The sequence below is a fragment of the Solanum stenotomum genome, chromosome 2 (genome assembly GCF_019186545.1).
Source record: "Solanum stenotomum isolate F172 chromosome 2, ASM1918654v1, whole genome shotgun sequence".
NCBI lineage: Eukaryota > Viridiplantae > Streptophyta > Magnoliopsida > Solanales > Solanaceae > Solanum > Solanum stenotomum.
Window position 1 is genome coordinate 5,974,905 of NC_064283.1, and position 23,605 is coordinate 5,998,509.

General features: G+C 35.0%; 2 protein-coding genes across 2 annotated transcripts in view; both read right to left on the reverse strand.

Annotated features, from left to right (window-relative positions):
• Positions 1–8,017: 8,017 nt before the first annotated feature.
• Positions 8,018–8,497, reverse strand: LOC125854770 (secreted RxLR effector protein 161-like). The gene has a single exon (XM_049534344.1). The coding sequence runs from the start codon at positions 8,495–8,497 to the stop codon at positions 8,018–8,020; it is 480 nt and encodes a 159-aa protein (XP_049390301.1).
• Positions 8,498–18,435: 9,938 nt separating this feature from the next.
• The window catches only part of LOC125857039 (Werner Syndrome-like exonuclease), a 153,237-nt gene continuing 148,067 nt past the window's right edge, over positions 18,436–23,605 (reverse strand). The window contains exon 2 of the mRNA XM_049536708.1: positions 18,436–19,296. Coding sequence (XP_049392665.1) covers positions 18,656–19,285 — 630 coding nt within the window. The 5' untranslated portion in view covers positions 19,286–19,296 and the 3' untranslated portion in view covers positions 18,436–18,655. The remainder of the gene's footprint in view (positions 19,297–23,605) is intronic.

Genomic DNA, 23,605 nt, shown 5'->3' on the forward strand with positions numbered 1-23,605 from the left:
ATTTCAATGAACCTTTATCTTAATAGTTTCTACATTTGTTTCAATCTGCGCAAGAGATGTTTTTGGAAGCTCTTTTATAAAATTATAAGACTTCTCATTTACTTTAGTTTAAGTGTCAGTAATATATTAATTCATACAATATCTTCTATCGTGCCAAGTGTATCTCATTAGATTCAGTAATATACTAATTCATATAATATCTTCTATGGTGCCAATTTTACATAAAGTTGAAAGCTTATGCTACTGCACGAATTGATAGTACTCGATAAACTATGCTCAAGTAGATATATTATGTTCATTGAGAACCTTTTGCAACTATCTGCAGGGACAAATTAGATGAGTAGATTGAAGAAGGTTGTCAAAAGAATAAAGAGAAGAAAATGAGCAGCAAAAGCTGACTCAATTGGAAATCGACCTCGGGACCTAACTCTTACTGCAGAAACAATTATATAAGGCTCAATGAGGGATAACAATGAGCAAGTAATGAAGAATAAATTGTCTAACATGAGGTAAGAAATGAGAGACAGTTAGAGGAACTACTAGGAAGAGACAAGGGACTCATGTTCCTTGTTACTGAATTTCTTAGCAATGATAGGACAGACATCATCAGCATCAGCCAGCGTCTCTAGGAATGGAAGTTAGTTGTTATGGTCCCCGGTTATGGATCTAGTCATGGGACGCTGCAAGATAAAATCTGAAATTTTCTTTTTCTACCTATGGTGCTGGTTCGTTAAGAGAGAACCTGCGATCTCTTGAGTTTGAAGTACTCAAAAACTTGACTAATTTTCTGCTTCCCGTTTCCGTTGAATTCAAATAACTTAAATACAACATTGGTGGATTAACCACCCACCTAATAGCAAGGAAATAACTTCCTACTACAACTGAAATGAGAAAGTGGAGGAATAACCTCATTATTGCTAATAACTACTATAGAGAAAAACAACTACTACAGGGAGAAGACCTACAGAGAAAACTAAAAAACATAAATAATAGTTGTTGATTTAATCAACTTTCTGATTAAACTTTCCATGCATAAAACTATTGGTAGACTAAAAGGGTGCTAACATTAGTGCAAAGTCTGATGGGGGTCATCAAACCAATTCTTGATCATAGTAATTCCATTATTCACTTGCAATCTGAAAACCTGAAATCAAGAAAGAAATATGTTTTCAGGTGCAAAAACAAAATGCCTGGATTTCAATGAAAATTAGATACTTCTCTAGGCACATTTTATGATTAACTAAGAAGACTGTGTGTTCCCACATTTCTGGTTCAAGGAAAAACAACATCCTTCTGAAATGTTATTATTTTAACAAATAATGTGAATATCCTTGTCAACATACGAAGAAGTTGCATGACACTGTAAGATACCACGTAGAATCTCTATTTCCGTTACCCCCANCATAGTAATTCCATTATTCACTTGCAATCTGAAAACCTGAAATCAAGAAAGAAATATGTTTTCAGGTGCAAAAACAAAATGCCTGGATTTCAATGAAAATTAGATACTTCTCTAGGCACATTTTATGATTAACTAAGAAGACTGTGTGTTCCCACATTTCTGGTTCAAGAAAAAACAACATCCTTCTGAAATGTTATTATTTTAACAAATAATGTGAATATGCTTGTCAACATACGAAGAAGTTGCATGACACTGTAAGATACCACATAGAATCTCTATTTCCGTTCCCCCTCACCCCCCACCCCCCACCCCCGAAATCACATGATCAGATTAGTCATGTACTTAATCTCCCAATCCCCCAGTCCAACATTCAAGAAAACAAGGAAATCCTAAAACAAAAGGATGCTTCTACAAGGATTATTAAAATCATTAAGATGTATGCCTAAAAGATCAGCACCTAATATTGTCAAATCTTTAGTGTAACTTCCACTTGAGAATACACATAATTCACGATAAGTGCGTTTTGAAATTAGCTTTCCATCTGGATCCAGTATATCCAACAATAGACTCACGTAAATGCTTTATCTGACAGTAAAAATCACGATTTCAAACATAGCTGCAACTCTCTCCTAGAATGTCTTGAGATGAGGCCTCTGCTTCATATACACAATGTGTTATTTCATGTTGAAGGAGACAGGAAATATAAAGTATGCATCATCACTGTGCTCTAGAGTAGAATGGACAAGTGTTTCTAGACACATCAAACCAATATGCAAGACGTTAGTTTACTTATTGGAGTCAATATGTGCCTCCATTGAGACGTTCTTATTTTTTTTCCTAAGTGGCAGTTCACACAATCACTTTGACATATTTGAATCATTCTTTGGTGGGTCTTTTGGTGGTAAGAATTCTCTCTCTCTTTTTCTCTTTCTTTCTCTCTCTCAAATACGTTCTTCCAAGTGAATTATGTACTTCTTCTTGCCCATTCAAAAATAAAAACTGTGATTGTTTTTTATGTGTTATGTAGAAATACATGTTGGGTTTTAAAAGGTGTGAATGGAAAATGAAGAGTTGCGACTTTTATGAAGAGTTGTGACTTTGATGAAAAGTTGCGACTTTGATGAAAAGTTGCGACTTTTATGAAGAGTTAAGACTTTTATGAAAAGTTGCGACTTTTATAAAAAGTTGTGACTTTTATGAAAGGTGGTGACCTTTCCAAAAGATTGTGACTTTTCCAAAGGTTTGTGACCTTTCCGGTAAGGTATAATAAGAACCTTTTCACACTATCCTTTGTTTTCTATAAATTGAGAAATTTCCTCTCATTTTAAAAATAGAACATTTTCTGAACTTCTTCTTCTACTACTAAATCTAGTACTAGTATTCTAAGTGTACTTTACTGCCGTTGAGTGGCTCGCTGACACCAGCGTTTTAGGTATCAATACACTGGTGATTGAGATCATTCTATCCTGGGAGGACATATTCCAAATCAAACCTCGGATACTAGAGGGGAATAATTTCCTTAAGGGGACACTGTGCATTCAGTGGGCTTGATCTTCTTTCTGTTTTTCCAGATTCTGGTATGTGTTACGGATTTTAGATTTGTGAATTAATTTATGTTCTTCTGTTCTTCACTGGTTCATTAAACTTTGGTAACTTCGTGTTTCTGCAAAGTTTGTTGGAATCAGTAAGATTCTTTAAACACAGATTGACAACAATTCTTCTTTAGAAAAAAAAAATATTTCGTATATTTTATCTAATTTGGTTTTGATTCTAGTTTCTCTACTAGTTTTAATTTTCTAGTTGTGAAAATGTTATCTTGGGAATACAAGACAAACAACAATACAAATGCCACATTTAGTTAGGTTGCAAGTGTGACTTGTATATGAGTCCAACTACGACACTAACAAACGTGTCTAACAACTGACCTAGATACCTTAATATTTTTCACTTCACAACGTGACACTGTTTCTAACTTTCTGCCTTTTGTTTTGTGGTGCTAAATAGTAATTTTTTAAAGAATACCTTCTAGTTTTTTGTTTTGCTTGTAGACTATTTACTTTGCTTTGCTTTCTATTTCAGTCCTTCCCAAGAATAAGACCTCCTTCCTAGAATGACCAAAGAACAACTTGCAAACGAGAGGTTATTCACTGTGCAGCAGATGTTATTTATGTAATTCTGAGTAGGAAACAGTTGATCAGGTATTCTTACATAGCAGCTTCTCAAGACAATGCTGGGAACTTTTCTTTAGCATCATGGGCATATATTTGGTATTACCACAGAAGATCAACGACCCTTCGGAAGTTTGGCAGTTTAAAAAGTTAAAAGCTAGGGGGCTTGAAGCAGATATGTAAGATTATTCCAAATTACATACTGAGGACAATATGGTTGAAAGAGAACTAAGCATGTTTTGAGTGGAAGAGACTGCAGATACATAGAGTCAAAAACAAATATATCAATGTTATAGTAATACTCTTGATATGATGGATAAGTATTAGGAATTTTGCACTTACTAAGGAAAAAAATGTAGTGTGTTTGGAGTTAGAGCTATAGTTAGGTCCTGTAAAATGGTTGTAATGATATGGGAACGAATGTTGGGTCTCCAAAAATAACATATCCACATTGTTAAGACTCAAGACTCATATGAATGCGAATAAAATGGATATGTATTCATGTTGGAATGTATGCATCCACCTATGTAAATGGGACCAGGTCCTCAACACAATCAAAATAAATAGTAAACAACAAATGCTGGAAGTAAAGAATAACAATCAACTTTACGTAGAAACCTCCTTGCTCAAGGGAGTAAAACCACGACCTGGCCTACTGGGACTTTTCAAACTGCTTTCACTAATCTTCTCAAGCAAAAGTAAAAGCCAATTTACATACTGAGATTAGCCTACTAATCTTAACTCTAAGCAATACCTCAGATTACTTAGCTGAGCCAGAGCAACTCTAAGCAATACCTCATATTACTTAGCTGAGCCAGAGCAGATACAACACTGCCCACTATTCTAATTCTAACCGATTAGTATAGACTTTAGAGTAAGAAACTAAGTTACCCTTAACCTAGTTCTTACAATGATTCACACAAGTTTGAAACATTTCTTTCACAAGTGAAACAAATCTTACAATATAAGCACTATTACAAGCAGACAAATGCAGCTGGTACTGAAAGCAAATAGAAGCACTTCTATCAGGTCCCTTGATGTTTTGAAGCTTGAAAGTATCTCTCTTTGAATGAATGATGAATAATGTTGTTTGTTGTTTGATATATACCATGAGGAATCATTATCCAACGTACAAACAACTTCGTCGCTTCTGATTGGTGAAGTACTCTGCAGCTTCAACAACTTTCTGACGCGGACAGTTTTACAGTTGTTCAGCACTTTGACACTGGATGAGTATTCATACTCTGCAGAGGACCAGGTCCCTGCACTTGTGAGGATATCATCAAAACATCTAGGAACATTAGTCTTTATCAATTCCCCCATTTTTAATAATGACAAACAATCTTCATTAACTCCTAGTGAGTGAATAAACATTCATTCAATTTTGGTCACTGGTGTCCCCCCTTAATCCATTCCCCCTTTAATCAGTTCCCCCTAACAAGATGCAAACAAAAGTTTCCCCATTTTGACATCATTAAAAAGGTGGAGCAGTAAACGTATTCAAGTTAAAATGCGAGGCATGCAAGAATTCAGGGTCATGGGCCACACAGAACATGCGTATGACAACATAAAGAGATAATTAAACCATACATAAACAAGGCAGAAACATAAGTAGCATTATATCATAAATACTGACCACTGTAGTCAGTCTAAACAACACAAAGCCACAAGAGTTTAGGATAATAAGGTGGAACAAAGAAACAACAACTAGAGAGACATGACACATTTAGGACGGAGGATGGGAGGAATTAAAAGTGCGCATCAACATCATCATGCGCTCGTTTGCACTTTCATGGGCCTGTATCAGTTGCCTGTTTAGGGACTTAATTTCCTCATTGAGAGAGGCATTTGTCTCCAGCAGCACTGTGTTTTCATCCCTCAACTCTTTGAGCACCTGCTCATGACCCTCATTGGTACCAGGTCCCCTGGAAACAACTTTCTGCAATTCAGACTTGAGCATACTGATTCCAACTTCCTTGTCGCTCAGAATCGTGGTGAGATTAGTCACCTTCTCTTAAGAGTAGCTTGCTGCTCCAGTACATCCGCCACTTGAGACCTGCCCCTAGCCTGTCCCTCAATGCACTCACATTCTAGTAGAGTAGACATAGTGAACGTCTGCTTGGTGGTACCAGGTACCCCTTTTCCCACTGGAACTTCAAAATGGTTAAAGACAAAGTTTAGCAAATACCCATAAGGAATGTCGTGCTTGGCATTTTTCCATGTTATTACTCTATGCATATGTTCTAACATAATAGCAGGGATGTTGATTTCCTCAAGCTCATCAAGTTTTTCCATGAGGAAAAGATCGGCAGCAGAAGCCACTGTTCTCTTTTTTCAGTCCAGGGCACCATTACTTTGTTAATAAACTCGAACATCAACTGATACTCCCCTTTAAGAAACTTCTTAGGGAGCCCTGCACGCTTGACATTTCCTCGTTTGGTAGCAAGTTTTGAGAAATCACCAGTTGGTTTACAGTCCTCAATAGTTCGAATTCCTACCACAGGCACTCCAAGAATGATTCCTAGAGTCTCTTCATCAAGATGAATCTCCACATTCTTTGACAATGGTTTTAATTCCGCCCCATTCTAGTAGTTCCATTTTGTAGAAGAATTCACGCACTTCAGGTTCGTGCAAGTATGGAACTGGTGATTCTAAAAGATGATTCCATCCTGATGACAGCGTCAACCAGATTGGCCATCCCAAATTTTGTTAGAATGTCAGGATCAAAGACTCTACCATTCAATATTTTTTGTTGCTTTATTTTCTCTATCCGCTCCTCTCTAATCAATTCCTTTTCTTCGATTTGATCTTTAACCCTGGGACCAGGTCCCTTTACGGGTTCAACTGCCTTTTTCCTTTTACAAGTGGTGTCTACTTTGTAGCATTCACCCTCTTTACAGGTGATTTCTTTCCCCCTTTTTGATTTCCCTTGGATTTAACCCTTTCTTCCTCAACTTCTCTTCTCCTTTTTGCCACATACTTGGCAGCATCCTCAGATTCAGTTTCACTATTCTCAATGGACAGGGGAGAAAAGGCAGGTTATTCAGGTTCAGCCCCTTCTCTCCTCCTCTTTCGATTTCTCTCAGTTTGGGCGTTGCTTGCAATAATCGCACTCCCCATAACCTTTTGTGTTTCACTTCTTGTAACATATTTTCTTTTGTCTCCTTTAGGATGAGTCAATACCAACTTTCCCTTCCCTTTTCTCTGTCGCTCCTTTTCTTGTTTAGCAGATTCATCAACAATGCCAATAATATGGGTATCTTTAATTGTTTCCAACTCAGGGACATATTCTTGAGATCTGTTTCCTCCTCGCATTCCCATTGAGTTCCATTTTAATCGAAGGATTTTGGTGTTTGGTCGAAGATAGGTTCATTTCTGTGAGGGACCTGATCCGGTAACCTCAGTTCTTGGTCCAACAATGTGGGTTGATTATCTCCTCTTAGTGAGGCTAAACTTTGAACAGCCACTAGTTCTGCCCCTGCTGTTAGTATATAAGAATCCGGACTCTTTCCCTCTGGCAGATCTCCTTCAAACAGCCTTTTCGATATGGTAGACGACACAGCCTTTCTGAGATTTGTCACCAGACAACACTAGGGTGGGAGAACAGACCAAGACTTCGTCAGACGAAGGAACATGGGAGGCTGTGATTTCAGTTTGAGGAGAGAAAGACTCATTCATTTCACCAGCCCCACAGACTGGGGTAGAGAGAGAATCCTCAGGAATAGGAATGGAGAAGTCAAATGAACTAGGATTTTCAACTTCTTGGGAGAGTGGAGTCTTTGAAGATGACTCAGAGTTAGGCATTTTGAAGAGAAGAGAAAGGCAGAATATGGAGAGAAAGTTTGAAATTTTAGAAGAAGGTTTACAATTGAGAACCTTGATTTTGAATGTTGAGAGAAATTTGAAGAGAATTAGTATTTAAAGTTGGAAGGGATCGGGTCCCAAAAGTGGCGACCTTTAGTTTTAAAGCGACGGGACATTTGAAACTGACGTGATGAATGGGAGAGTGACACGTGGCAGTGATGTTGACGTTTAGACAGTGTAGTATAAATGATACTAACCTCATGAGGACCAAGTCCTTCTTTCATTTTGCTACTCTGCCTGTGTGATTTAACCTTCCCTTCAGGTAGACATACCATGAGTGTATACTTGCATTAAGGTACTATAAATGAATTCTTTTATGACACATATTAAAACAAGTATAGATACGTACCCTCCTTAACATAATCAACATGGAGGATTTTTGTGCAAATTTGTCAAGGAATTAGATGATCTTGTACATCCCCAGCCTCATCTTATTTTTGATGAAACATTCTTTACTCAAAGGATTGGTAAAGATGTCAGCCAATTGATCTTCAGTCTTGCAGAATTTCATCACCACGTGTTGCTTTTCAATATTGTCTCTTAGAAAGTGATGTCTTATATCTATGTGCTTTGTCCTCTTGTGTTAGATAGGATTTTTAGCCATGTTTATGGCACTGGTGTTATCACAAATGAGATGAATAGTGTTTGTGAGTACACCAAAGTCTTCCAACTGCTTCTTGATCCATAATAGTTGTGCACAACATGATGCAACAACCACATACTCTACCTCTACAGTAGACAATGCCACAGAATTCTGCTTCTTTGTTCCCCATGAAATCAAGGTTGATCCCAAGAAGTGTGTCATGTCTGATGTGTTTTTTCGATCAACTAGAAAACCTGTATAATTAGTATCAGCATAACCTATAAGATCAAAAGAGTCACCAGTAGGATAGAAGAGGACCAGGTCCTGAGTTCCCTTCAGGTATCTCAAGATGTATTTGGCTGCCTTCATGTGAGACTCATTTGGTGCTGCTTGAAATCTTGCACACATCCCTACATTGAACATTATGTCTTGCCTACTTGCAGTGAGGTACATGAGTGACCCAATAATTCCCCTATACATGGTCTAATTGACCTCCACACCATTTTCATCTCTATCAAGCTTCACACTTGTGCTCATAGGAGTGTCCAACACCTTTGCCTCAAGAAGGTTAAATTTCTTGAGCAACTCTTTGATATACTTCTCCTGGCATATTGAAATCCCTTGAGAGGTTTGTTTAATCTACAAGCCTAGGAAGAAAGTGAGCTCACCCATCATGCTCATTTCGAACTCACTACTCATCAAAACAACAAACTTTTTGCACAGTGGGTCTGAAGTAGCTCCAAATATGATATCATCAACATATAACTGCACAATCAGCAATTCCTTACCTCTAGATTTCAAGAACAAGGTGTTATCAATTTTACCTCTCTTGAACCCATTGGCTAGTAGGAATTTTGATAGGTGTTCATACCAAGCTTTGGGAGCTTGATTTAACACATACAAAGCTTTGTCCAGTTTCAATACATGATTGGGCAGGTCTGCATCTTCAAAGCCTGGGGGTTGTTTGACATGTACTTCCTCCTTCAGATTCCCATTCAAGAAAGCTCTCTTGACATCCATTTGAAACAACTTGAACTCCATGTGAGTTGCAAATGCTATTAAGATTCTGATGGCTTCCATTCTAGCTACAAGGGCAAAGGTCTCATCATAATCAATCCATTATTCTTGGTTGTAACCTTGTACCACAAGCCTTGATTTATTTCTAGTAATGATGTCATGCTCATCAAGGTTTTTTCTGAAGACCCATCTAGTCCTAATGATAGTTTTATCAATTGGTCTGGGGACCAGGTGCCACACTTTTCTTATTTCAAATTGATGAAGTTCCTCTTGCAATGCTTCTTTGATGTTCTTTGGTTCAATAGATGATATGAATGCTGAGTGAGCAACTAGATTTCTTGATTTAGATCTAGTTTGAATTCCAGAGTCAAGTGGAGAGATAAGTGGATGTGAGGATTGATACTTCCATCCGGACTTTCTGTTAATCTCTTCTTCTCTGTCAGCATCAGAATCACCTTCACCTTCTTCAAGATTTTGAGACATTGTTTCATGTGATGAACCTGAGGGACCAGGTCTTTCTGAGTGTTCTGCATCCTTCTCTTTTGTACCCAGATCATCTTGTTGCTTGTTCATCAGTTCCTCAACCTCATAGTCTTCATTGTTCTCATTTCTTGTACCCAATTAATCAAACTTGACGTCCATGCTTTATTCAACACAAAGAGTTCACTTGTTAAACACCCTATATGCCTTGCTTGTAGATGAATACCCAACAAATACACTTTCATCACTTCTGGCATCGAACTTTCCTAGATCATCTTTTATGTTATTCAACACAAAGCATTTGCACCTAAATGGTCTAAGATGAGCAATTGAAGGATTTTTTGTTATTTAATAACTTATAAGGTGTTTTCTTGATGATAGATCTGATAAGACACATGTTTGTCACATAGCAGGCTGTATTAACTACTTCAACCTAAAAATTCATTGCAAGTCCTGAATCGATCAACATAGTTCTAGCAATCTCTACCAGAGTTCTATTCTTTCTTTTAACCACTCCATTTTGTTGAGAAGTTCTTAGTGCTGAGAAGTTGTGATTGATTCCATTTTCAGCGCAGAACCCTTTAAATAGATAGTTTTTAAACTCCGTTCCATTATCAGATCTGATACTGGCTATCTTGCCATTGAGCTTCAATTGGATGGCTATGGCAAATGTGATCAATTGTCCAGTTGTCTCATCTTTCATTCGCAGAAACATGTTCCAAGTGAACCTGGAAAAATAATCAACAATGACAGAAATATATTTCTTACCTCCTCTGCTTTGGATTCTGATAGGTCCACATAAGTCCATATGGGGCAGCTCTAGAGGTCTCGTTGTACTGACTCTCTTCTTGGCCTTGAATGATGACTTAGTTTGTTTCCCTTTAGCACAGGCCTCACAGATTTTGACATTTGAAAACTTCAGTGTTGGCAATCCGCAAACCAGATCCCCTGTAACAAGTTTGTTCAGTAATGAAGTGCTCACATGACCCAGTCGCCGATGCCAAAGATCTGCATCATCAGTTTGAGAACTTAAACAAGAAAGATCATCTCCCACAATGGAATCCAGATCTGCAACATACATATTTTTAACTATAGTAGCAGACATGACAACCTTTTTGGTAATGCGACTTGTAATCAAACATTTATCAGCCAAGAACTTGACTTCATTTCCTTTATCACAGATTTGTGAAATACTCAGAAGATTGTATTTTAGACCATCCACATAGTGTACATTGTTTATTGAATTATCAACAGATCTCCCTATCCTGCCAATACCAAGGATAGAGCCCTTCTTTCCACCACCAAACGACACACCACCACCTTGGTGTGCTTTCAAAGAGAAGAAGTTTAAAGTGTCTCCAGTCATGTGCCTTGAGCATCCACCGTCCATGTACCAACATTGACTCATTTCTCTCTTCTGCATAAGAATCACTTGTCAGATTTAGGAACCCACTTCAAACGGAGTTCCCAATAACTATCAAAAGGCTTAATAAGAAACCTTCATGTCCAGGAGGGCAAACTGTTCTTATTGAAACGATAACGGGGACCAGATCCCTTGTGTTGCCTTTTATCATTGTTTTCAGATCTAACAAATTTCTCATGCTTTTCTTTTGCTCTTCTTAGACTTTCACACTTTTCTTTAAGATGACCATTACACCCACAATAAGTACACAACAGATTGTCAGATACAGACACATATTTGCTATGAGGATTATAATGAGGTTCTATTTGTCTGCATCCCAGCCCTTTATTTCCATTGAAACTCTGATTAGACAAGTTAGAGAGTATCTTAGATGAATCAGTCCACTTTAGAGAGTGGCTTAGCTCCTCCTTGATCCTACTCAGATCCTTTCTCAGTTGGGAATTAGTTTCAAGAAAAACAACTAGCTTAGATTCTGAAATTTTAAGTTTTTCTTCCAATTCTTCCTCAAAGATGTTAAGCTTTCTCTTTCCACTCTCTGAAGTACCAGGATCCCTCTTAGAAGCTATATTGCTAGTTTCTAAAGTACCTATCCTTAAGCTCATTTTAGAAACTTAAGACATGATAGCTGAATTCTCATCCTTACACAAACTCAATTTTTCATTTAACATTAAGTTTTCAGTGGTTCGTTCATCAACATAATCAATAAGAAGGGCAGCAAGTTTCCTCAATTTTTCAACAGGAAAATTTTCTAAATCATTCTTAAGATCAAAGAGGGTTACCTCATCTGGATCTTCCTCGTCATCTGACTTAGCTATCAAGGAGAAAATGAAGTTGAAAACATTTTCATCATCTTCAATGGCCATCATTGATACATCTCCATGGCTTTCTACATCTTTTTCTGATTCACTTGAATTATCTCCCCATACAACAAAGAATTTTCTCACCAACTGATCAATATGAGCCTTCCTTCGAATATTGTCTGGGACCAGGTCCCTCTTGCGAGGTTTAAAGTCATGAGTTTTCTGCCTTTGACTGGGGCAGTCCCTCATAAAGTGACCAGGCTTCCCATATTTATGGCACATATCATTTGCAGTAGCAGTTCTACTGGTAGAGGCTTTCTTTGAAACCCTCATGCTTCTTTATGATCTTTTGAAATCTTCTAGTGACATACGTCATCTCATCCTCCTCATTAGTCACCTCACTTTGAGATGTTTTCAAAGTAATGGACTTCTCATTCTTTCCTTTCTTTAAAGTCATCCCCTGCTCCTTGTTCATCTCATAGGTCTGAAGATTCCCAATTAGTTCATCCATAGAAAGAGTCGTTAGATCTTTGACTTTTGTTATGACATCCACTTTGCTTTCCCAAGATTTAGGAAGCACTTTAAGGATCTTGTGAATTTGCTTGCTTACAGGAATAGGCTCACCCAGGCCTCTCATCTTGTTGGTGATAGAGGTGAATCTTGAGTTCATTTCAAAGATGGTTTCTCCTTTCTTCATGCTGAAATTTTCATACTGAGTGGTGAGCATATCAACCTTGGACTCTTTCACTCGTTGGATTCCTTAATGGGCTGTTTGAAGACAGTCCCAAATTTCTTTTGCAGTCTCACAGACGGATATTTTGTTGTATTCATCTGCTCCAATTCCACATACCAGAATCTTCTTTGCCTTATAGTTCTTTTCAATCTTTTTTTTGTCTGTCTCATTGTAGTCTTTTCTGGTTTTGACAACAGTGGTGGTAAGCTCTCTATCATTCACCTCCTTTGTAGGAATATATGGTCCGTCAAGAATAATATCCCACAACTCAGAGTCCTCAATGTTGATGTAATCATGCATTCGATTCTTCCACCATCCATAGTATTGGCCATTGAAACGAGGTGGCCTGGTAGAAGATTGTCCTTCCTCCATATTGGGTGGAGCAGTCATTCCTTCAGGATCTTTTCTTTTCTTGGTGTTAACCAATCAGAAAAGTCAAGCTCTGATACCACTTGTTGGAATGTATGCATCCACCTATGTAAATGGGACCAGGTCCTCAACACAATTAAAATAAACAGTAAACAACAAATGCTGGAAGTAAAGAATGACAGTCAACTTTACGTGGAAACCTTCTTGCTCAAGGGAGTAAAACCATGACCTGGCCTGCCAGGACTTTTCAAACTGCTTTCATTAATCTTCTCAAGCAAAAGTAAAAGCCAATTTACAATTAGCCTACTAATCCCAACTCTAAGCAATGTCTCATATTACTTAGCTGAGCCAGGGCAGATACAACATTGCCCACTATACTAATTCTAACCGATTAGTATAGACTTTAGAGTAAGAAACTAAGTTACCCTTAACCTAGTTCTTACAATGATCACACAAGTTTGAAACAAATCTTACAATATAAGCACTATTATAAGCAGACAAATGCAGCTGGTACTGAAAGCAAATAGAAGCACTTCTATCAGGTCCCTTGATGTTTTGAAGCTTGAAAGTATCTCTCTTTGAATGAATGATGAATAATGTTGTTTGTTGTTTGATATATACCATGAGGAATCATTATCCAACGTACAAACAACCTCGTCGCTTCTGATTGGTGAAGTACTCTGCAGTTTCACGAACTTTCTGACGCGGACAGCTTTACAGCTGTTCAGCACTTTGACACTGGATGAGTATTCATACTCTGCAGAGGACCAGGTCCCTGCACTTGTGAGGAGATCATCAAAACATCTAGGAACATTAATCTTTATCAATTCATATCCCAAGATTATAAATTATCACATCCCATAAAGGTGCAACAGCATGCAGAGTTTACATATGAGATGGTATGGTCATGTCCACACAGAATTTTAATATGCTCATATGAGATGATATAGTCATTTTATATGATTGAAGGTGATAAAAATGGAAAAGTTAGACCCAAAATCATATAAAAGAAGTTACCTCAAAAGGACCTATATCTTTCAAAATCAATACCTACTTAACTAAGAAAGAGCATAATGGAAGCAAAGTACACATATATGCTACGCATATATGCTACACCGACTAGTTGAATTAAGGCTTAGTTGTTGCTTTTCACATTTACAATAAATCCAATATTTCATACTATTTTATTCTAGTTAAAGGCTTGTAGTGATGTAGTCTACGTGCAGGAGTAAGAGTACGATTTAGAGAACATCCAGTTGTAGAGAAACCATCATCTTTCTTAAAGACAAATTATTACGTGTAACAATAAAATGGATCATGAAAACAAGAAATTTAAATACTGAACTCAACAATTTAGGAGTGAGGAATAGTTGACCAAGTGATTGACAAAATGTCCTAATTCAAAAATGACTTATTTTTTAAAAAGATAGCATTCCATCATAGATTAGTAAAAAAAATAGTCCTTTATATTGCCATATGTTAACATTTGAAGCAATTCAGAGAGTAAAGAAAAAAAAGCTACATGAATTCATTCGCAAACAATAATGCACAACAAATACACCAGCACCTCTACAAAAGGACCAATCAACTCATCCATGATCATTGCAACGTGTTTTTTCCACATCTTCATCTTTGATACCGTTGCAACACTCATCACTCAACAAACAGTCAAAAAAATATCAAACAAAACAACTCTGGAATTAGTTAACTGCTAAATATAGAGATCAGACTAATTGATAACTTAAACAAGTTCAAGTGCGGCAGATTTTTTTAACAAGTCAAAACTGACCAGCCAAAGAAAATTAGAAGTTGAGGTCCACCAACAACAAACATTTAGTAACCTCTAGATCAACATACTGATAGTGATAGAGAAATATAATGTAAAATCAATCAAAGTTAGATATCTATGCAACATTGAGAACATATATAATACATAAAAATCCACTCACAGCTCCCCAATGTAATTGGATGCATCATGGTTTCCTCCAATGAATAAAGTTGGAAAGGCTGGCAGCTGCAACTTCTTCTCCTGAGTAATACTTCCATGAAGAGTTCATGCTCCCGTATGAGGTGACACATTTGAACCTATTCAGATCATTCTCATTCATAACAACCTGCTTACACAATGAAAGCGGCTCAACTAATATCAATCCAACAGAGAATAAGAAGATTATATGCATAATTGTAGTTACTGATGAGACCAAAGCATAGTGCAGTGCACTAAACTCCCAGTATTGTAGGCAGTCTTACTGATGGTACCAGGAATACTAAAAAGATTATAATTACTAAACCTTCAAAGCCAAATTAATAATTGAGTATGATTATAACTGAGCAGTATATATGATCAAAATGATACAAATCACAAATTTCCTAGTAAACTCATTGAGAAATATCAATTAGGGAGAATTAAATGGAAAATTGTAAGATGCAGTCGAATCCTCCATACTAGAGAAAAGAAAAAGTAAAGGCCATTATGGAAAAACAATAAATTTACATATAAATTCAGATGAATTGCACCGAGAGAATTGTGATGAGAGAAAAATTGCTCCTTACGATGGCGCTAGTCGAATTCTCACTTCTGCTAGTAGTTTCGCTTTGTCATCGGGCAGGATATTTTGCGGTGCGCGACGGCATGGAGTCGTCGACGAGTGGCCCGGCAGCAGACGGCGGGCACGTCTAGACCTAAGATTTATCACATCATTCATGTGGGATTAGGATATTTAGTAGGCGTTTGGCCATGCGATACCATATCATGATATGGTATCGTGAGATAGAATCAACGTTTGGACATGCAATTTTACGCTGATTCCATCTCATGATTCCATATCATGAGAGGTGATACCATATTCTCCAAAAACTATGATATGGAATTATATGGTGATTCCATATCATGATTTGAGATATTTTAATACAATAATTAATTTTATGAGTTTATATTTTGTTAAAACAACCCCACATTTATATCTACTAACCATTTGTTTCATATGTAAATAAAATTTATAATCACATCATTACTTTTTAAAATTTATTATTCTCACCGACATAAAATTGATTATTCTCACCAACATATAGTCACTTTAACTCACACCTCACGATTGTGAAACTTTTCAACATTCACTTGAAACAATTAACCGGCATGTTAAAATAGTTGCCGAGGCAATTAGCAAGATGGCACCAACATTTATACAACCAAAAAATATGACTGGTGTACATTCCAAAATTTGACATAGTACTCGATTTTGGCCTTGGTTTAAGGTAAAATTTCAATCACATTAATAAATTTATTTTATGGCCTTAATAAGTGAACATTTATATTTTATGTGTAAGTTATTAGTATTTAGTTACATATTTCCTATCAACTTTGTTTAAAGAGATAATATTTATTTTATGACTTTGCATTGTCTTGGAAGCACTATTTTTATTACTCTTACAAACATTATTTTTATGAAGTGCATTCTATAATGCTTCCAATTTATTTTATGTTCACTAAACTAATATTGATGTATTTTTTATTTGATAGGATTATGTTGGTGCGATTGATGGAACATATATAGAAGGGGGGGTTCCTAAAGCGGTGCAACAAGCTTATCATAATCGCAAAGGAAGAACATCATAAAATGTCTTATGTGCTTGTGATTTTGATATGCGATTTACCTTTGTTGTTGTTGTTTGGGAAGGTACTGCACATGATAGTAAAGTACTTGAGAATGCACTTGTTGAACCAACGTCACAATTTCCATTCCCGCCACATGGTAACTTTAAATTACATCCTTAGAATAAATATTATTTATTTACACAAAGTTGTTTCATTTACGTCACATATGTTTTTAGTAATTCTTTATAAAATGTTTTTTGGTAGATAAATATTATGTTGTTGATGCTGATTTCTGAAACACAAAAGAATTTTTAGCTCCATACAAAGGACTATGCTATCATTTTCAAGATTAACGAGGAAGTGAAAGAGAGCCTCAAAATGCCAAAGAACTATTTAATTATAGGCATTCATCTCTGCGCAATGTGATTGAACAGACTTTTGGAGCTTGGAAAAATAGATTTAGAATACTGAAACAAGGCATGAACCATTATGATATTGATACACAAGTGAAAATTGACATAGCTTGTGTAGTGTTACATAATTATTTGCAAGAATACCAAAGTAGTAATGAAATATTTATGGTCTATGAACATGAAGATATAGTTGCGGAGGATATTGACCAACAAATGGCTCAAAGTAACAATGTTGGTTCATCTTCTCGGTCACATGATCGAGAAATGCAAGTTCAACGTGAGGAAATTGTCCGTACTATGTGGGAGGATTATATTAAAGACTAGTACACTACAATTAATGTTCAATTTTTTTTTTATTAAATTAAAGTTATATGAAACAATTACTTAAGTGGAGAACAAATAACTTTGTAATAATTTATTATGCGATTTTATAATTTTTTGTTTATTTGATAAGATTGAATAAACAATTGGGGCTATTTTAATAGTTTTACAACTTATGAGATTTTTATGTTTATGAGAAAATATACAACACAAAAATTACATATCGCATGTCCAAACAAACCTTCAATTTCATCTCATGATTCCATATCATGATACCATATTGCATGGCCAAACGGGGCCTTAGTTTATCAAAAATATAATTAACAAAAAATAGAGTATTATTAATTTTACTAAGATTTATAAATTTAAATAAAAGTAACCTCTAAACAATTACTCCATCCTTTTAAAACAAAAAGACAAAAATGAAAAAAAGGACAAGAACCAACTAAACTACATTAATAAGATTTTTCATCCTATTTCATCATTTCAATATGTTAAGTCTTATTTCAACTTGGCACAAAAGATTTTTGAACTATAAAAAATAAAATATACCAAAATATCGAATAACTTAGGATCCAAACTTTTTGGACAACTTGCAAAAGTAGCATATATAGGATCCAAACTTTCTTATGTTGAACAAATTAGTCATTTGAGACGATCTCCTTTCGAAAATAATAATATAATAACTCTTTAAAGATGAACTAAATGTTAAATGGTTGTCACATGTATCATTTCATGATATTTTACATCGCACTATATTGATTTGATAAACATAGCGTTTGGATAAATAATATATTTGGGCTCGTGCACGCAGCACGGGCAACCGCTATGGAGATCAAAATTCAAATGACTACAAGTAAAGTGTTTGTAGAAATGTAGTGGTCTACAATTGCAGACTTCTTGTTCAGTTTAGTGCCATTTTGTTGCTTGATTATCTGAGCTCCACAGGAAACACACACACACACAAAATCACCAATGACTTTAAATCCAATGAGATTCTCTAAAATTAATGATGCATAACATTCAATCACTACATGTAACCTAAATCAAATGAGTTCTTACAATTAATACTGGAAACATTTAGGTTCATGACAGAGGCAGACCCACCCTTGCCGAGGCGTGTAAAGCGACACTCCTTCGCCGGAAAATTACAGGTCAATTTTTTGTTTAAAAACTATATATATAATTAAGTATTGATACATCTTGACACAAGTGAAATGTTTAGTTTCGTGGTTAAGTTGTTGCAAAAGTTCCTTAGGATTGTGTGTTCAAGCCCTAATATATTATAAATCCAAAAGAGTACTACTTATATATTATAGATAATTCAAAACATCACAACAAAATTAAGATCTATCGATCTCCAGCACTAGGTACAACAAAAGACATTAATAATTACTGCAAAATAATTAAAAGTGTAACTGCCAAAATAAGTAGTAGCTAATACTATAATATTATGCATTCCAATTCCATGATTGCCAAAAAGACCTTCACTCAAGCAAAAGCTTGTAGCCAATCTTATAAGAAGCATAAGCATCAAGGCACGCATACTCAACCTGGTCACTACTCAACTCCCTTGCCTCCCAATTACTCCTACACACATGCTTAGGCTTCTTCATATTCAAACCAGCAATTTCCAAAGCTAAATCTTTCAGCCCTGGTCGACGAAACCTCCCAGGCCAACGCTGCTTCGCTATCGCGCAAATATCAGCGATCTTACAACAATTCAATCCATACTCATTCTTCAGCTTTTTTACATCATCAGCAACTTCAATTCCCACAAATGTAAAATTTGTACTATTGAGAAAATCCTTGAGAGATTCAGGAATTTGATCAACGTAGAAAAGTTGAAGAATAAGACATTTTTCATCGATGCATAATTGTAACGTTGCGGATTTGTTGCTCATCCAACTTATTTCATGGGGTCTCCATTCAATGTCTAGGCCAACAACAACCATGGGAGTGTTTCCATGTATGGAAAGAATGTTACGTACCCATTCATCTGCGACGGCGCCTTTGTCGGTGACGGTAGTTTCAATTGTTTTTCCGGCGAAGGTGACTGAGTATTTGGAGGTATTTGGGTTGTAAGTTATACCATTAGGATTATTGAAGGAATACATCTTTTTTTTTTCTTCTTCTTTTTTATTTTCTAAGGTAAAGATATGAATTTCTCTCGTGAGAGTTGTTGGAATTTATAGGGAGTACGTATGTATGATCAGTACGCTTTGGAATTTGGATTCTCTGCTTTTATTTACTGTTGTTTTTATGGACGTTTAAAATGCATGACCTTTAATGTACCTTCAATTAAGGTACATTAAAATTATTGTATTACGTACTAATTTATTTATCATATTTATTGAATTCATATATGATTTATGTCCAATACTATATTGACTTGACACGTTTTTTAAGAAACAATAAATAATAGGAGTAATATTAATATTTTATCCTTTGACTATTATCCCATGCATATAAAAAGTAAAATTAAATGGACAGTGCTAAATGTCCAGAAAATTAAAAAAACTATAATATTTTTTTATATTAAAACAAATTGATCTTTTTTCCATTTTTTAGTTAAAATGTATTAAACTTAAAAGGGTAAAAATGTTTTAAAATATAAAATAACATAGAAAAAATATCATTCTGGCCAAATTTTTTGGCTAAAAAGATTTTTCCAAATTAAATAATGAAGAGAGGGATTCGAACCCTCGATACGATTAACTCGTACAACGGATTAGCAATCCACCGCTTTAGTCCACTCAGCCATCTCTCCCATTGAAAAAGATAATTAATACATGAGATAGCACATTAAGATAAAGGAAAGAATCTTTCTTTCTCTCTTTTCTTCTTTCTATATTATATAGATATGTACAACTTTTATCATCAATTTCCTTTATCTCTTTATCTTTTATCTCTTTATCTAAAGTAAAGGAAGGGCTCAGAAGAGCCAAGAATCTCAAGAAAAATAAAGAAGACCTCTTTTCTTTGTCTTGATTTTGTTCGAAAGGACCCTCTTATTCTCATGGCCTAGTCTGGTCACAACAGCTCCGGGCCTCTTTTGTTCCAATGAATTTGAAAACAAAAATGTCTGTTATAGTTGTAATATTTCATTTTAATTGAATAGTTAATATTCAAGCAACAAGAAAAAATTCCCATTTTTTATATTTTATATAAANCTGCTAATACCCCGTAGGCTGAGGAGCAAAAGGAGGAATCCGCCCGAGGAGGGGCTCGCGTCTGATTAGCTAGTTGGTGAGGCAATAGCTTACCAAGGCGATGATCAGTAGCTGGTCCGAGAGCATGATCAGCCACACTAGGACTGAGACACGGCCCAGACTCCTACGGGAGGCAGCAGTGGGGAATTTTCCGCAATGGGCGAAAGCCTGACGGAGCAATGCCAATTATCTATCAAACTACTGCAACTTGTACTATTTTTATTAGGAAAAATTATGTGATTATGCAAACATGTACTAGTTAATTAACTAAGATAACTATAGTTTGCATTAATTACAATTTGGAACTTACATCTAGCTATAATTACATTCTCTTCTCTCTTCCTCTCTCTCGCCTCTCTCTGGAATCTTGCTCGTCACTCTCCATTTTTTCTCCCTCGCCTCTCTCATCTCCCTACCAAATCTCTCTCTCACTTCTCTTCTGCCAATTTATCTCTTACTTTATACAAACACAAATACAAATACATATCTCTCCACCCTATACACTTATAATTATACAAATACAATTTTTTTTCTGCCCAGTTATCTTTTGCCTTTCTCTCTCTCTCTCTCGCTTTATACAAACACAAATTATACAAAGTATTTGTATAATTTGTGTTTGTATAAAACGAGAGAGAGATTGAATATATAAATACAAATATTTTAACTCGATTGAATTGTATACGAATTCAAATTTTTTGGCTAAAAAGATTTTTCCAAATAAAATAATGAAGAGAGGGATTCGAACCCTCGATACGATTAACTCGTACAACGGATTAGCAATCCGCCGCTTTAGTCCACTCAGCCATCTCTCCCAATTGAAAAAGATAATTAATACATGAGATAGCACATTAAGATAAAGGAAAGAATCTTTCTTTCTCTCTTTTCTTCTTTCTATATTATATAGATATGTACAACTTTTATCATCAATTTCCTTTATCTCTTTATCTTTTATCTCTTTATCTAAAGTAAAGGAAGGGCTCAGAAGAGCCAAGAATCTCAAGAAAAGTAAAGAAGACCTCTTTTCTTTGTCTTGACTTTGTTCGAAAGGACCCTCTTATTCTCATGGCCTGGTCTGGTCACAACAACTGGAAACGACTGCTAAATTATACAAAGTATTTGTATAATTTGTGTTTGTATAAAACGAGAGAGAGATTGAATATATAAATACAAATATTTTAACTCGATTGAATTGTATACGAATTCAAATTGTATGCACATATACAAATACAATAATTGATACATATACATAGTAGTTACATATATACAATTATCTAACCGATATATACATATACAGTTCGCCTCGCCTCTCTGCCCTCTCTCACTCGCCTCTCTCCTCTCTCTCCCAATCTCACTCGCCTCTCTCCTCCCTCTCCCAATCTCGCTTGCCAGATATACAAATACATATGTATACCAGTTGCATTTATACAATTATTTTGACAAATATACATATATAATTCGCCTCTCTCCGCTCTCTGCCCTCTCTTGCTCACATCTCTCCTCCCTCTCCCAGTCTTGCTTGCCACTCTCCTCCCTATAACATGTAGCTACAAATTATAATTAACAACGTATAGCTATGGAGCATAATTAAGCTATTTTTAGTGGTTATATTATGTGAAAATTCCCCATTTTATTATGCTCACAATGTCATGATTTGTTTGTGTACTTGAAGCATGAGACAGATTTTAATTTATAGTTAATGTGTTCTTAATGTAATCATAATTGAATTCATAATTAAATATTTAAAACTGTTTAATGAATTTCTTAATACTTATATAAGACGAGAGCAAAACTTCTTTAGTTCCCATAAATTGTGATCTCTAGAGTGTCTACTGCTTGAAGCATGAAAAAATTGTGTGAAATAGCAGCGTTAATGTCATAACTCATAACTATGATATACGAATACGAGTATTCTGGTCAAAAGGATTTTTCCTTTAGAATAATTTTGTAGTTGCAAGATAAAAAAGTGTATTAGAATTCATTAATTAGGAATTTGTAAAGTTAAAGTTGCATAAATAACAAAAACGAGAAGACGAAACATAGAAACTTGAAAATTAGTTTGGAAACGTGTAATACACGTATGAGAATCTGAAGAAGTTAACTCTTGAAAATATAAAATTAACTTGATATATACACCACAATAAATATTTAATTATTTCCAAGGCGACCGTTAATATTCCATCAAAAACTTTGAGTTTTCAGTTTTGTACAATAAGTCAATAATGTCACCAAATAACGAATTTATATGTTTAAGGAAAATAAAGGTAGTATATATCAACGTTTCACTTGGCTATTCATGAGTAATTTTATAATGTCATATTATTAATATAGATATACGTGCAATAACATTTAATAAAATTTCTCAAGAACTTAATAAAATAAAGGATATTTTATAGTATTTCAATGCTTGTATAAGTTCTCAATTCCCCGGTAAAATACTCCCCATGTCCCTAAAAATTTCTTGTTCATTTTTGAATTAACACACCTATATTAAGAAAATAATGATTGACATAGTAAATTTGTCATTTTAACTCTATTAATTATGAAATAGATAAATTAAGACACAAATAAAAGTAAAATAATGAAATCTAATCAATAGCAATATGTGTTAAGGGGTATGTAAATTGAAAAACATAACTAGCATTTTTAGATTGAGGAACTAGGGAGTAATACTTTTTATAATTAATTTAATGTAAGACTTGCACTTATATTGTATAATGAAATAATCATAAAGACTATAGTACACAAAACTTTTAAAAAATAATTTTAGGAGGAAAATCAAATTGATCAATCATAAACCAATAATGCTACACAATATGCCTAAAACAGTCGTGATTTTATAGGTCAAAGTTTTTATAAGATTATTATGTCATTCTATCCAATTCAATTAATACGTATTTAATGATGTTAGGATTGTTTATATTATTGCGACTATTCTTTGTCCCAAGCAAACGTCACATTCTATTAAAGATATTTTAATTGATTCACTGATGAAAAATTGACATAAATAATGGTTCATCAAAATAATAATTCTAAAAATATATATAATGTATATTAATGCAAAATATACATAATATTTATATATTTGATATAAAATAGTGTATATATTTAGCTAGCGAATATATATTATTATTTTTTTACTTATCGAGCAAATTATATAATTTGCCCTTTGTGATTTTCACAGTGAGAAAGAGGTCAATGTAGTTTCTTATGTTCTGATTTTTGTGC